The sequence below is a fragment of the Mus caroli genome, chromosome 5 (genome assembly GCF_900094665.2).
Source record: "Mus caroli chromosome 5, CAROLI_EIJ_v1.1, whole genome shotgun sequence".
Lineage (NCBI taxonomy): Eukaryota > Metazoa > Chordata > Mammalia > Rodentia > Muridae > Mus > Mus caroli.
The window spans coordinates 10120934-10135930 of record NC_034574.1 but is presented as its reverse complement, the minus strand read 5'-3'; the positions used below and the strand labels follow the sequence as shown (position 1 = coordinate 10135930).

The following is a 14997-nucleotide window of genomic DNA, read 5'->3' as shown; positions in this document are numbered from 1 at the left end:
AGAGAGAGAGAGAGAGAGAGAGAGAGAGAGAGAGAGAGAGAGAAAGAGAGAGAGAGAGAAAACAAAAGATGAAAGAGAAGGAAAATGTCTGGGTTATATAGTGAAGAGCCAGAGAGGGAGATGAAGCCCAGCCCTTGGTCTGGAAAGTTTAGGTAGGGACTGAGGAATGCTGGGAGAAACTGGAGGCCAGGTTCACTTCATTATGTTAAATAGACACCTCAGCCACATTAATTCATACATACCTTTTAAAACCAGATTTTAAGTAATTCACTGTATGTTACTCAATGATTTTAATCTTAAACACAATTATTTTCACAAATTTTTTTGAAACATATATAAATACTTTAGTATGGATAATAAAACCATAGATACAAAATATAAAAATACCACTCAGAGACTGCTAACCCATGCTCCCAAAGTCACAGGGAAAATACATTCTGAAAATAGATCACATTCAGAGCTCCAAAATACCCTTAAGCCAAAAGCTCACATCCACTTTACCTAGATAACATCACAGATAACTATAAGAAATAAACTGAAAATTAGCTGAGAAATATCACACCCATTTCAAAATCAACTAAATTGAGCAAATGGATATAAACTTTTGGCTCAGTCAGTTAATTACTAATTAAAAGGAAATTAACTCGATCTACCAGGCAATTGGAAGTAAAACAACAATTGAGTGAAGACGTTTGCCACAAAGTACATTATGGCAAAATTGCTCCTGTTCTTTCAATTGTGGTAGCAACTGTTATGGTTTGTATATGTTCAGCCCAGGGAGTGGCATTATTAGAAGGTGTGGCTCTGTTGAAGTAGGTGTGTCTCTGTGAACCTGGGCTTCAATACCCTAATCCTAGCTGCCTGGAAGTCAGTATTCTGCTAGCAGCCTTCAGATGAAGACGTAGAACTCTCATCTTCTCTTGTACCATGTCTGCCTGGATGCTACCATGTTTCCGTCTTGGTGATACTGGACTGAACCTATGAGCCTGTAAGCCAGTCCCAATTAAATGTTGTCTTTTATAAGACTTGCCTTGGTCACGTTGTCTCTTCACAGCAGTAAAACCCTAACTAAGACAACTGAACTAAATGTGAGCTACCTACCCACTGATTAAAGCCCTTAGAAGCCAAAGTTCTGCCCCAATCAGCATAGACATGAAACAAAGGAAAAACTGTGGGAAACTGTTTCCTTTGTTTCATGTCTATGCTGATTGGGGCAGAACTTTGGGACACTAAAACTCTCACAGTAGATTGAAACTGCTCAACTTCCAATAGGGTTGATTGTCTGGATTAATACAACATTAATCAATGAAAGAAAAATTTAAAGATGGAAAATAATATTACCAGTTAACTTTTATAGAAGATGGTTTTGATAAATTCCATTTCTTCCAATTCAAAGAAATCCTCTAAAGTTCTCCCAACATCTTTGTAAAGTGCATCTGTTGATATATATGTATAAGTTTTCCCCAAATATAGACTTGTTAATTTCAATTCAACTTGGTCTAAATACATTATGGTAGAATTGTGAATATTTGTTCTCTTTGTATAGATAGCACCTTAGATAAAAATTCATCCAAACTTGTTAGTCCGAGATTACTTTCCCTCCTGGAGGGGATTCCCAATACCCTCACCCCCACACCCTACACAAGTCTATGGGAGACTGTATTCATCAGACTTCCTACATGTAAAACAACAGATCAATGTCACTATATAAGCTGACAAAGTAAAGAGTGAAATCTAAAATATGCATTTGGCTTAAAATCCATTTTACTCTTTTAATTCATGTTTAAAATGTATTGTCAAACACGTGCCAAATGGCTTTTAATTCACAGCCTATTTCTTTTTTAAGATTTATTTATTTATTTATTTTATGTGTATGAGTACACTGTAGCTATACAGATGGTTGTGAACCTTCATATGGTTGTTGGAAATTGTATTTAGGATCTCGGTTCACTCCAGTCAACCCAACTTGCTCTGGTTGGCCCCTCAACTGTACTCAGTAGATCTAGGGAGTGCTGATTGCAGGGCATGATCCCACCCAGCTAAGTTTTTTTGTTTGTGCTTACAAAGGCAGGTAGGTTCCTGAGTTCAAGGTCATCCTGGGACAGAGGGAGTTTAGGTCCAGGTCTAACCACTGGGAGAATGGTAATTTCAAGACTGGGTCCCAAGCAGCTAACTTATTGTCTGAGTTTAACGAAGGCAGACAGATTTCTGAATTCGTTTGCAATGTAAAAAATAAATAATAAATAAATAAAAGGGCTTGCTTCTCTTTCTAAGAATCAAGGGTCTGGAGTCTAGGGATGCTGATTCATGGCATGATCAAAAAGGAACCTGGAGTAATGACTGAGTTGATAGTAAATAAAAGACTGGATATTTGATCTGCAAGAGATGTGCTATCCAAAGAGGTTTTTGAATAGCAAGAGAAAGCTGTTTCCTTTCTCAAACAGTTTCTGCTCTCAAACACTCCTCCTCTCAGGGCCTCCTGGTCCTTGGCAATGCCATTTCCTATTGTATAAATTATCTGAACTGTGCCTCCTCCATTTTAAGCCCTGCATCTCACTACTTTCTCTAGTACAAAACTACAAAAAAATGAAGCAGAGGTGGTAGTGGGGGAGGGGGCTCAACTATGTCTTGTGCTCTCTCATGTTGCTTAATCTTTGACCATGAAGTTTCTCCTTATTTAATCTCCAGCTAGAATTATTCCAGATATATACAAATGTTTTTATTCCCAAAGCTATCTGAAAAAGAAAATTCTTCTTCTTCCAGGAAAACATTCACAATCTAAGCTCAAATGCAGAGGACCTTCATACTGCAAATGTTCATTGACCTCTACGAGACTATAGCCTAATTATTCACAAGTCTGTGGAAGAAACTCAGCATTGGCCACCCCCTACTGTGCTCATGAAAGAAAAGTACAGACCACAAAAGTGAAGATTTAAAACTTACTAATGCCAATTATGTAACTATAACTTCAAGTCTTATGTGTGACCCCCTTAGAAGCCATGCATTAGCAAATATGAGAAACTTTGGTTCTCAAGATCCTTGCTGTCATAGGTGTTAAGGCATCTTGCTTTAAAATTCTCAGCATTTGGGGGTCAATATTCATGTCTGGTTCACAAGAGTCACTGTGCTTGCTCTGCCTTTAGTTTATCTCAGTTATGAGTTATACATTTAACTTTGATCAAAAATATTGTTCCAGTGAGTATTTTGTGTTAGTACCTTGCTGAGTACTAGGAATAATATACTATGATATGGGGGAGGGTCACTATTTAAAAAAAAAAAAAAAACCCTTGCAGAATAGTTGGCAGATAAGTGGCATCTGTGTTATTCTTGTTGTTGTTACTAAGGTGTACATAGCTTTTTAAAATAACGCATCATTGAGAAAAATGAATACATTTCAACTGCAGCACTGCCCTGATGAAGCTTGGAAGGCAGAACCCTGCCATAGCGGTGTTCTATAACATCAGCGGGTGTCGTCAGGACTTCAGAGTACAATGCAGATTACAGAAGTCACACTGGTAAGCTATTTCCTGGATAAGTAAACATCTGCTTTGGATGGGAACTGAGTAAATCTGCATCTGCTGAGTACAGGGGAATTCAACAAGCAATGACTTAATCAGTGCTTTGGAGAATAATGAACACTTAACACACAGGCAGTGTGATTTCTTCAGAGGACATTTTCTGATATTTATGTGACAAGATTGTCTGAAAATCTGCTGTTAGGGGGGATATGATAACAGGTTGATTAAGGTTTTTTTTTTTTCATAGATAAAACATTTTCCTTTATAGAAAACTGTAATTCTCCCAAAATTGCTAGGCAAGAAAAGAAAAAAAAATATTTTAATTATAGGAAATAGTAATGTAGACAGTCAGAGAGCAAATTTACATTAATGAACTTTAGCATCCAAAAATCTGACTTTTTTGTGCTCAAAATTTATAAATACCCTTTACTTTGGAGAGGAATGTCAGTAAATATACAAGTAAGCTGGTAATTTGCACCATATGTGTTCTCCATTTTCAGAGGTTTTGCCATTGTCTGCCACCACCTGGAGTCAGGTTTCTTATAAGTGAAAATCCTCTATACAACAATGGTGGTCAGAGGTCTTAAGTGAGCCCATTAAGGTATGCCTTTAATTCCAGGACTGGAGGCAGAGCAGATGAGTTGAAAATGTATAAATTCAAGGCCAGCCTGGTCTTCTAAGCAAGTTTTAGGTCAGCCTACACTATACAGTACTACCCTATTTCAAAACAAAACAAAACAAAACAAAACAAAGACCACCACCACCACCACCAAATAAAAAACCCAAAGCAAAAGACAGTACTTTGTTACAAAAACTACCGTTAAAAAGTTTAAAATGTTTGGATAGCCAAATGATTCGGGATAAAACTGAGAAGTTATATATCTACTGCATTAATATAACCGGCATTTTCCTGTTCATAATATTGATCCTTTAATCTCCTCACATATCACTTAATATGCATGACTTCTTTAAAAAGATCAAAGTTCATATCTCAATAGTTCATTTTGCCAAATGCTTAGTAAAATTGCAAAGAAAAACATGTTAATAAAAATGTCATGTCAACATGTCTTCTATCAACATGGTTTAGTTTTTTCAACCTTCACATTTCTCAGTAAAATTTTGTATAATGTATATGCAAATTTACCTTATAATGCATAGATTGTTAAAAGAAAATTTATCTCACTAGATGAACAAAGTCTTGTTCCCGACTTTCTTTATTCTTCTCATATTATTACATCATAATCTTAATTAATTTAGCATTTGCAATAACTTGAATATTTTTCCCATTGCTAAGACAATGAGAAAATTAAATGAACTTTTTACTAAATTTATTTGTTTTTTTCACCCAAATCATTAATTACTTTTTAAATTGTTGCCTTTTTAATACAGTTTTTAAAAAAGATTTATTTATTTATTTTTATGTATGTGTATACACTGTAGCTCTACAGATGGTTGTGAGCCTTCATGGGGTTGTTGGGAATTGAATTTTTAGGACCTCTGCTTGCTCAGTCTCTGCTTGCTCCAGTCCAACGATTTATTTATTATTATACATAAGTACACTGTAGCTTACTTCAGATGCACCAGAAGAGGTGGTCAGATCTTATTACAGGTGGTTGTGACCCACCATGTGGTTGCTGGGATTTGAACTCAGGACTTTGGTAGAGCAGTCAGTGCTCTTACCCACTGATCCATCTCTCCAGCCCTTTAATACAGTTTTTGAGTATATTTTATTCTCATCATATTCATCCCTTCTTCAACCCCCTTCTATATATATCCTCAACTTAATCTCTATTCACACTTTGTGTTCCCATGTTTAAAAAAATTATGTCTATTTCAGTTAGTGCAGGCTACACTCTTGGGGATTTGGTCATCCATTGGAGTGAGTTCCACCTACCAGGACCACACACTTACAGAAAACTAACTCCCAAGATAGGTGTGATGGTGCACACCTCTACTCTTGGCACTCAGGAGACAGAGGCAGGCAGATCTCTAAGTTCTAGGTCAGTCTGCTCTACATAGCAAGTTCCAGGCCAGACAGGGCTAAACAGGGATACCCTGTCTGGAACAAACAAAACCAGACAACAACAAACACATCAACAAACAACAACAATAGCAAAAAGGAAATAAGATAAAATAAAAATATAATTAATTCTGTCTCTGTCCTAGTAGCTTTCAATTACATATAAGTACACATTAGGTGTGGGACTTTATGATTCTTCTCCCAATTCAATTGTTTTTAATTCCCCTGATGTTTGTGTAATTCTCTTTAGTTATTCCAGCATTTCCACCAATAGTAATTCTATTTGTTTTTTGGCCAGGCACATTATCTCCTCAACCTTAACCTTAACCTTAACCTTAACCTTAACCTTAACCTTAACCTTAACCTTAACCTTAACCTGAACCTGAACCTGAACCTGAACCTCCACCTCCACCTCCACCTTAACCTTAACCCTAACCCTAACCCTAACTTCCTAACTCCCTAACCCTGACCCCTAACCCTAACCCTATCTCTAACCTTAACTCTAACCTTAACCTTAATTCCCTAACCCTAACCTCTGAATCCTAACTCTCTTCTCCCACTTATCATGACACCTCACTTAGAACCCATTCATAGTCTAGCTCTCAAATGTGTATAAAAATGTGAAAGATAAAAAAATTTGAATGAGATAAAAGAAGATATTGTAATTCCCACAGCTTTTGCTTTTCTTTACTGTGCATGGCATTATGTATATATCTACTTATGTGTACACATAATGCATATTTTATTATGTGGTTGTTCATTTGTCAGTGCCTAAATTCAGTGAAGTTGTACACACAGAATATTGTTCACTCTGGTTTTGGACTTCACTCTGGCAGGTGCCCTGCAGTTATGGTTCCCATGAACTGAGCAAAGCAGAGCCACAGGTGAGTGGACGCTCTGCTACAACTTGGCTGCTATGTGCGCATGTGCACTAATTCGCTTTTCTGCTAACCTACTCCACTTCAACTAAGCCTTTGGAGCTCTTATGGATGGATGGGGGTTTCAGCCCTATTCCTGATATTTTCTTACTGATTGAAAAAATGTCTCTTAGACCACAAAAAGTATTTCAATTTTAAAACTTTTTAGTAGTTAGAGACAGTCTCCTTATTTTGATCCAGATTTTGTTGGGGGGAGTTTTTGACTTTTTATTGGGTAATGCATGCTGTAGTCTTAAGATTCTTCTTATCTCATCATTTATGTTCCTCACCCTCATTTTCTTTTGGTGCCTTATCATTGTACATGGGGGTCAATGTGTGTTTGAAGGCAATCTCTCTCTCTCTCTCTTCCCTCTCTAATGAAATTTAAATAACATAGTGAAGATATCATTGACAAATTCAGATAGTAAAGTCACTAAAATCACACATGATACAAACCTGCTTTAGACTTTTCCCTCTGACTTATGTGCTATTTCAGAGTGGTGAGAAAATGAGTGGTTATTCAGTGCTTACAGGAAACTTCACTGATTGTTGCCTTTCTCACAGAAAAGACTGATAGATTTATTTCAGGAATGAAATAGTGTCTTTTATATCACAAAAGAACTGGAATATGATACAAATAATTATGTATTTAAATTTTCCTATATAGATAAGAAATACACAAAGACTTAAAAATAAGCAATATGTAACTTATAAATGAATTTAGCCTTATTTTTCGTTGAAATTTATGAAGGAATGCCACAGCTTCAAATGTCTATTTAAAGGCATTGAACTCAGCCTTTTGTTTGCACACTGCGTCTCCAGCTATACATGGGCTGCAGTGCCACACTCTGTGCTTTCCATGATTATTAGTGCTCCTCAATGACTTTAAACACATGCTTATATCCGATGATAGAGTGGTGCAGGATGATACATCTGGGATGCAGAATCAGACATATTGGAGTTTGCATCTTCACCTGGCTGTTAAAGCAATAGAATCTTCTGATATTCTGAAAGCAATGAATCTTTCATTTTATGTGACTTACAAGAATTCACAGTCTACATGGTATCACCGAGATGTTTTTTGTAGCTGGTAGATAGGACTTAAAATTAATAACAGTCCTTACTGTGTCATTTCTTTCTGTTAGTTACAAATATTACATCACCATTCTGAATTCTTTATTCAAACTCAGACCTGAATCTTCTAGTTCCACTGCATTCCTGTATATGTGGTCTTTTTCCTGCTTGGATCTCTCATATATTCTTCAACCACCACAACTTTCTAAAAGACTTTAATTGAGAGGACTATATTCATGTGTAGAGCAGTATGCACCCTTGTAAATGTTAATACTTTCAAAGTCTGTTAGTACTTAGTCAGCTTCATAGTGACCAATCTCAGTGTTCAGAGAATATTGCACTCATATACAAGACTTTGCTTTCTATACATTTCCACTTGCCCTGCTCTCTCCTTGTACCCTTTGCTCCAGCTTCAGTCCGTGATAAAGAGCTCTCTGACCAGAGCTACTGAAGGAAGGGTGGGTTGCAGCTGGAGTGATAGCTCAATGACTAAGAGCACTGGCTGTTGTTCTAGAATATGCTTACTCTGCTTCCCGCACTCACTGTGCAGTTCTCACTGTTTGTAACTCTAGTTCCAAGGGGTCTGATGTCCTCTTCTGGACTCTTTGGGCTCAAGGCGTGCATACAGGCAAACCACATAAAATAATTTTTTAGAAATGTAAGAGAGTTTATGTTAGGTCACAGGATAAGTTACCGTAGAAGGCAAGCAATGTAGCAAGAGCTTGAAGCACCAGGTCCTGTTTTCAGCTAGAAGAGGGCAAGGGATGCTCTCGCAATAGTGCTCATCTTGTTTGCTCCACTCTCTACAGTTCCAGGTCTCTTGCCCAGGGAGTGGCTCCACTCACAGTTAGGACAGGCCATTGTCCAGTGCTGAACATAGTCACTATAATCCACACAAACTTGGCCAGAGGGAAGATCTTCCCAGGTGAGTCTAGCTTCTGCCAAGGTGGCATTTTAACTAACAAGCACACTTTCTACCTCTTTTGCCTCAGATAGTTCTTCAGTTTAAAATTTGCTTCTCCGATGAGCACTTGTATAGGCCTCATGCACTTTTCAAGGCAGCCACTGAACACCTATATGTCAAAAACCATGCCCCCATCTTTACATCTACAGCTGCTTTTCAAGGGTACTGTCTCCAAAGCACGTATTTTGGTGTGCATTTTCATAATAGTGCTTCTGTGTATCACAGAAAACACTTTCTCAGAGCAAGTCTTAAAACATTTAAACACAGGTATGGCGTAGGTATTGTACTGGCTGGCTTTATGTGTCAACTTGACCCAGACTGGAGTTATCATAGAGAAAGGAGCTTCAGTTGTGGAAATGCCTCCATGAGATCCAACTGTGGGGCATTTTCTCAATTAGTGATCAAGCAGGGAGTGCCCCTTGTGGGTGGGACCATCTCTGGGCTGGTAGTCTTGGGTTCTATAAGAGAGCAGGCTGAGCAAGCCAGTGGAGGCAAGCCAGTAAAGAACTTGTCTAAAGTTCTGCTAGACCCAAAGGGGACATAACTATAAATCACTTACGTTGAGGGCTACATCTTCCATGTTCTCATCCTCAACCCCGCCTTTCTGTTCTTTAGCTAACCTGAGACTCACTGGTGAGTTCACTGAAGCCTCAGAAGATTGACTCACAGGTTTAAATAACAAGGAAGCAATCTCTGATTTGCTCCTTCTTGGAAAACAAGCATGTTTTGTGTGGGCCTGAGGGGAAAGAAGGAAGCAAACAGTGTGGAATGAACAGGGTCTCACTGGAAGCTGCTAACACACAGCTTACTTATACACATTAACGTTAAGAGAGAGGTGAGATTAAGTGGCTAAAATTATACATGCACAGTGCTTCTTTTTATACTTTAATTCTAGAAGCATGAGGAAATTAAAAGTCACTGATTTATGTACACACACATATATAATATTCCTATATTTATTTACATAGCTGTATATATAGAACACTACGTGTGGGAATCTGATCACTTGTGGGAAAATGCCAAGAAAACAAGTCTTGTGACCTAGTTTTGTCAAAACACACAATTGTTCTTGGTATGTGTTCTCATGCCCCTTTCAGGTACAGCAGAGAGGAGTGAGTTTACTTCAGGTGTTGTTATTTGTAGGTCTTTATGGCATATTTTTGCCACATGTGGTTTGCCCTTATGATTGAACAACTTATTCATGTGACTCTTCTTAACCCTCATTGTATACATTGTCTAATTCTCTGAATAAAGTTGGCTATTGCATGAGACTTTAGTCCGCCTCATTTTTAGGCACGAGCCTCCCAGGTTCACACCACCAACTAGAGCATTACATAGCTGTATTCCTAGTCTACTCTAGGGACATAGTTTTTTTTCTGTTTTCCTGGAGGGACATAAATGCCTAACTGAGTTGCTCTCCAATGAACTTGTATTCTAGGTCATCCGGGTAACAGATTTAGGAATAATACATATGAGAGACTTGATAAGTTTGTGCAGAGTCATTCTCTCTCTCCCTGTTTCTCTCCCCCACTCTTTTCCCTCCCTTTCTGAGTGTGTGTGTGTGTATGTGTACCAGGAATGGGATGGGACTTTGGGGAGCATGGCAGCAGGTAGAATATATACAGATTTTAAATGAGTCAAAAAAAATCTTGTTGAGAAACCACTGAAATGTGGCATCTTTTTTGTTTTGTTTTTTGTTTTTTTTGTTTTTTTTTTTTTTTTTTTTTTTTTTTTTTTTTTTTTTTTTTTTTTTTTTTTTTTTTTTTTTTTTTTTTTTTTTGAGACAGGGTTTCTCTGTATGGCCCTGGCTATCCTGACTCACTTTGTAGACCAGGCTGGACTTGAACTGAGAAATCTGCTTGCCTCTGCCTCCCAAGTGCTAGGATTAAAGGTGTGTACCATCATGCCCGGCATGATATCTTTCAATAGCACCAGGAAACTATCATTTACTCCCAGAATTATAGAATGAGTGTTTCTGAATACAGAGAAATCCCTTCACATATCCCACAACAGGTCTAAATGCACTCATATCCTTTTGTGGTCTTCTGACACCATGTCTGAATCACTCCTTTTTTTTTTTTTTAATACAGAATGATTACAGTCATATTACAGGGTTAATTCACTTATAGACTCATGTATGCTATGATTTGATATCTTTTAATATAATACCAATATATGCTCAGAAGTAATTTAAATAATTAAATGAGGTAATACATGAAAAATGTACTTTGAGTGGTATAAAATAAGTAGAAGAATAAAAATGGTTGGGAGGGACAATTTATAAATGATTAGACCTTAATCGCCAAATAGTTTAATAAATTAATAAATGCTTTAGCAAAAGGAGCAGATACTTATCAGATGATAAAGCACAATTACCAATAAACATATAAAAATATTTAGCATTTTTAGCCATCAGATAAATGCAGCAAAAAAAAAAATTAAGTTTCCTATGACCTACAGTCAGAATGAGCACCATCATAAAACCAAACAACAGTGAATGCTGTGTTGGAAAAGGACAATAGGAAATGCTTATATATTGCTGTTGAGGATGTAAATTAGGCAAGGCACTATCAAACCAGTGTAGAGGTTGTGAAAAATTAAAAGTAGACCTTTCATAATAATCCAGTTATACTGCATTCTACCTATATATACTCAGAAAGGTCCAGGTCAATGTATCACAGGGTCTGTGTTTCTAGAAACACTACTCAAAATAACTAAGTTAAAGAATTAACCTGAGCATCTAACAGAAGATCAATACATGAATAAATGTGGCGTACATAAATAATAGCATTGCATTCAGCCACAAAAAGAATTAAACCATGTCCCTTGTTGGTAAGTATATGCAATTGGAGAATGTCCCATCAAATAAAACAAACCAGCCACCTAAATATTACATCTTCTCTCATTTGTGAATTACAGATTTTTAGACAGACAGACAGACAGACAGACCGATAGACAGACACACACACCATACAAACAGCTGAAGGGAAACTGTAGTAGGGCAGGTGATTAGTGTTAAATTGGGAAAGTATGGGAAGGGGAGGGGGCAGGACATAGAATGGTGTATATTCATATATATTCATACATACATCCATGATATATATCTAAAATTACCTCCTCTGGACTTCAAACTTGCTTGGAATAATTTAAAAACAATGTAAAACTTTAAAGCTTATGCCTGCTTGAGGGAGTAGGTGTGTCTCTGACTCTTTGGCCTGACTTTTAGGATAGGAGGGTTTGTTATGGGGTGTTCAGTTGATATCCCTGGGAGGCCTGCACTTTCTGAAGGGAAACAGGAGCATGGGCCTGACAGCATGGAGATGGGGTGTGTGTGCGCTCAGGATGGTTCTTACCAAGGCCTGTGGCTTAACTCTGCTCCTCATGTCCCCTGAGTTACAGAGCTTCCAGTCTCACATCAAGGCCTTTGGTGCACCTTGAGTCATTTTTGTGCAAGATGAGGGAGAGATTTAGTTCCATTCTTTTCCACGTGAATATTGTTTTCCAGCACCATATGTTAGACATTTTAAAGCAATATGTGGTTTTGGATCTTTGAAAGGATTCGTCGGGCTGCTGCTTCACAGGCTGAATCCCCCGTCCTCTACCCTACCCCGAAATCTTTTCTTTTGCGTCTGTTTCCTACCAACTCACGATCCTCTTTAAAGCTTCTGTACCCCAAGGAACTGAATATTTAAGCATAATTGAGGAAACTGGACAAGTACTTTATAAACATGAAGTTATTCTTGTGCATTAGAGAATGATTTACCATTTGCTGTTCTTGTCATTTCCACTAGATGCGTTTGTAGCATAGCATGCAGATTCTGGCACGATTCAATGATACCAGCACCACTTACCCTCCGTGTCTGTTGCTCCCATTCCTGGCTGTTTCACAGGGTCTTGGCCATTCTGTCCCATCTTTCCTCTGTTTCAAAGGGAAAAAATGGCATCTTTAGTTATAATCCTTCAAATACAACGAGGCTTAGTTTGAGACAATAAAATGACATTGCTGTACTCAGAGTCAACAGTGGATCATTTGTATGGCAAATGTGCAAGTAGTTAATTATGCTATATTGCATTAATTTTAGAACGGGAACTTCATTAATATTCCCAATCAGTCTAAACATAATATCACAGAGATCAACACATTTTATTTATAAACTCATTTATAAAATAGTTGAACTCATGAATTTGGTAGATTTCTCCCATCTAAAAAAAAAAAACCTTTTCAACATACAGACAACTTTTTAAAAATGCTCATGTTAACAGGAGACCACATAATTCATATATATATATATATATATATATATGTACATATATACATATATATGAACTAAATCCAGTGAAACACTTCTTAAACATTTATCCTTGTTTTTAATTTTTAACATAAGAAACATATCTTTATCAAAACAAAGTGTTACACGTTCTTTAGTAAGAAGGTAAGTACTAAATTGAATAACACATGGAAATAATTTTTTAACTTAAATAGATATTTCTTAAATGAAAACAAGTGGCTAATAGGTATAAAATTCAACATCGCTAATAACCAGGTAACAAATCAAAACATCAATCACATATTACATTATTCTAGTAGAAATGTGTTGACATATTAAATTCTGTCAAGAGTGTGGAACAGAGAGAAGACATATACACTATTTTAGGAATTTTAATCAAACTAGCCATTTAGGGGTTGAGGACAGTATAGACTTTCATCAAAAATTAAAAGTACGTTTTATCAGTGTGCCATGGTCAATGCAGAGACTTATAACACCTCAGGGTACTGAGACTAGGACTGCCTAGCCTTAAATGTTACAACTGCTTCACTCACCTTAAGTAGGGTGAATAGACTATACAAGCCAGAGGATGCCCAGAAATACTATAAAGTGCTATCTTCTGGCCATGACACAGTCTTTGCTGTCACAAATAGTATAAAGATATGACAAGCACAAAAATCCTCAAGTTAATACTAGAATAAAGACTTTCACATTTGATAAAGAGCAAAAGTCATACTACCACATGGCTTTACGATACTACAGGGGGATATGCATACAGTGGGAATATAATCAATACGTTGTGGATATCTATACTTCAATGTTTATTGAAACTCTGGTTACCATGATTCATAGATACCAGTGTCAACCCCACTGATGTGTCAGTAAAAGACTCTATGAATGCATGAAGAACATAGGCTGGCTGCACAGCAGGGACTCTATTAAATCATAGACCTAAATGACAATCAGATAACAGAATGGAATCGTGGTGCTTGCAGCAACCAGAGTTAGACTGCAGAGAGGCAAGTGAAATAATCCAAGCACTGAAAAATAAATATTGTCAGAATTCACTCATAATTACAGCCTAAAACTGTCCATCTCACATATGAGAATGTTATATCATATATGTATATGATATAGCAGAGGCTGTCAGAGCAAGGTGGGAAGCATACAGGGAAGGCTGGTTAATGGGTTTTGGTGACAGATCATTAAGTTCTAGCATGAGATTATACAGCAATCTGAGTGTATGTAACTAATACTAAGAAGGCATTCCAGAAAGTTATAGAAGGGATTCTGTATGTCTTTAGCACAAAGAGTTGAGAAACATTTGAGAAAATCTCTATGCTAATTTTGCTTTAAACATTATATATTATAGATATTAACTCAAATTTTATATGAATTGTATCAATAGGTATACTTTTGTGTCATTTTGAAATTTAATAACATAGACTTTCCATTCTTTACCATGAATACTTAAGGTTCTTTCTGTTTTCATGTGTGTTAAATGAACCACTTGAACATCACTTTGGTTGTTCTTTGCTTATGGTCTCCTGTCTCTCTCTATGAGGAGTCTAAGTGAGATAACTCAACCTCCTTTCACAAGAGGGCAGTGGGATAGTTCTATGAAAATTGATCTCTGTGCCTAAGCAAAGAAATATTTAATACGTATATAGTATTAACAATTAGATAATGCACATAGTAATTTTTAATTTAGTCAAAAATATACCTCTGACTTTTAGTTTCTACCTCAAAGGTTTGATCAAGCCAAGATTGGCAATACTTAAAAACAGTGGTATTAGAATGCGAGCTGGGTGCCAGCCAAAAGGCTGTATATAGCTCCTCGATGCCCAAACCAGAGGAAAGGTTTCATGATGTACAGTGGATTTTTGGAATTGCCTTTAAACATACTTAGATTCCACCATAACATGATGAAATAAAACCTTAACATGCTAAAAGGAGGCATAAATTAAAGAAAGCCTCAATACTCAATCTTATAGAGAGTAATTCTGATACAGAATGTTTATTGACAATTCTTTTATCTACAAGATGTTTCTGATTGGCTGAAATTGTAACTATAAAAATCTAATTATTTACTTTCAGAAACTGCTTAAAAAGGATTCTTCTTGTCACTATTCCGGTCTATTCCATACAAGAAAGTAAAAATTTTCTGTATGAGAGACAGAGGGAGAGAGAGAGAGAGACAGAGAGAGAGAGAGAGAGAGAGAGAGAGAGAGAGAGA

At 36.8% G+C, this 14997-nt stretch overlaps 1 protein-coding gene across 1 annotated transcript in view; it reads right to left on the bottom strand.

The window, feature by feature from the left end:
* Positions 1-14997, bottom strand: part of Pclo (piccolo presynaptic cytomatrix protein) — a 328272-nt gene that overhangs the window by 26663 nt on the left and 286612 nt on the right. Inside the window, exon 22 of the mRNA XM_029477261.1 lies at positions 12345-12412. Within this exon, the coding sequence (XP_029333121.1) occupies positions 12345-12412 (68 nt within the window). The remainder of the gene's footprint in view (positions 1-12344; positions 12413-14997) is intronic.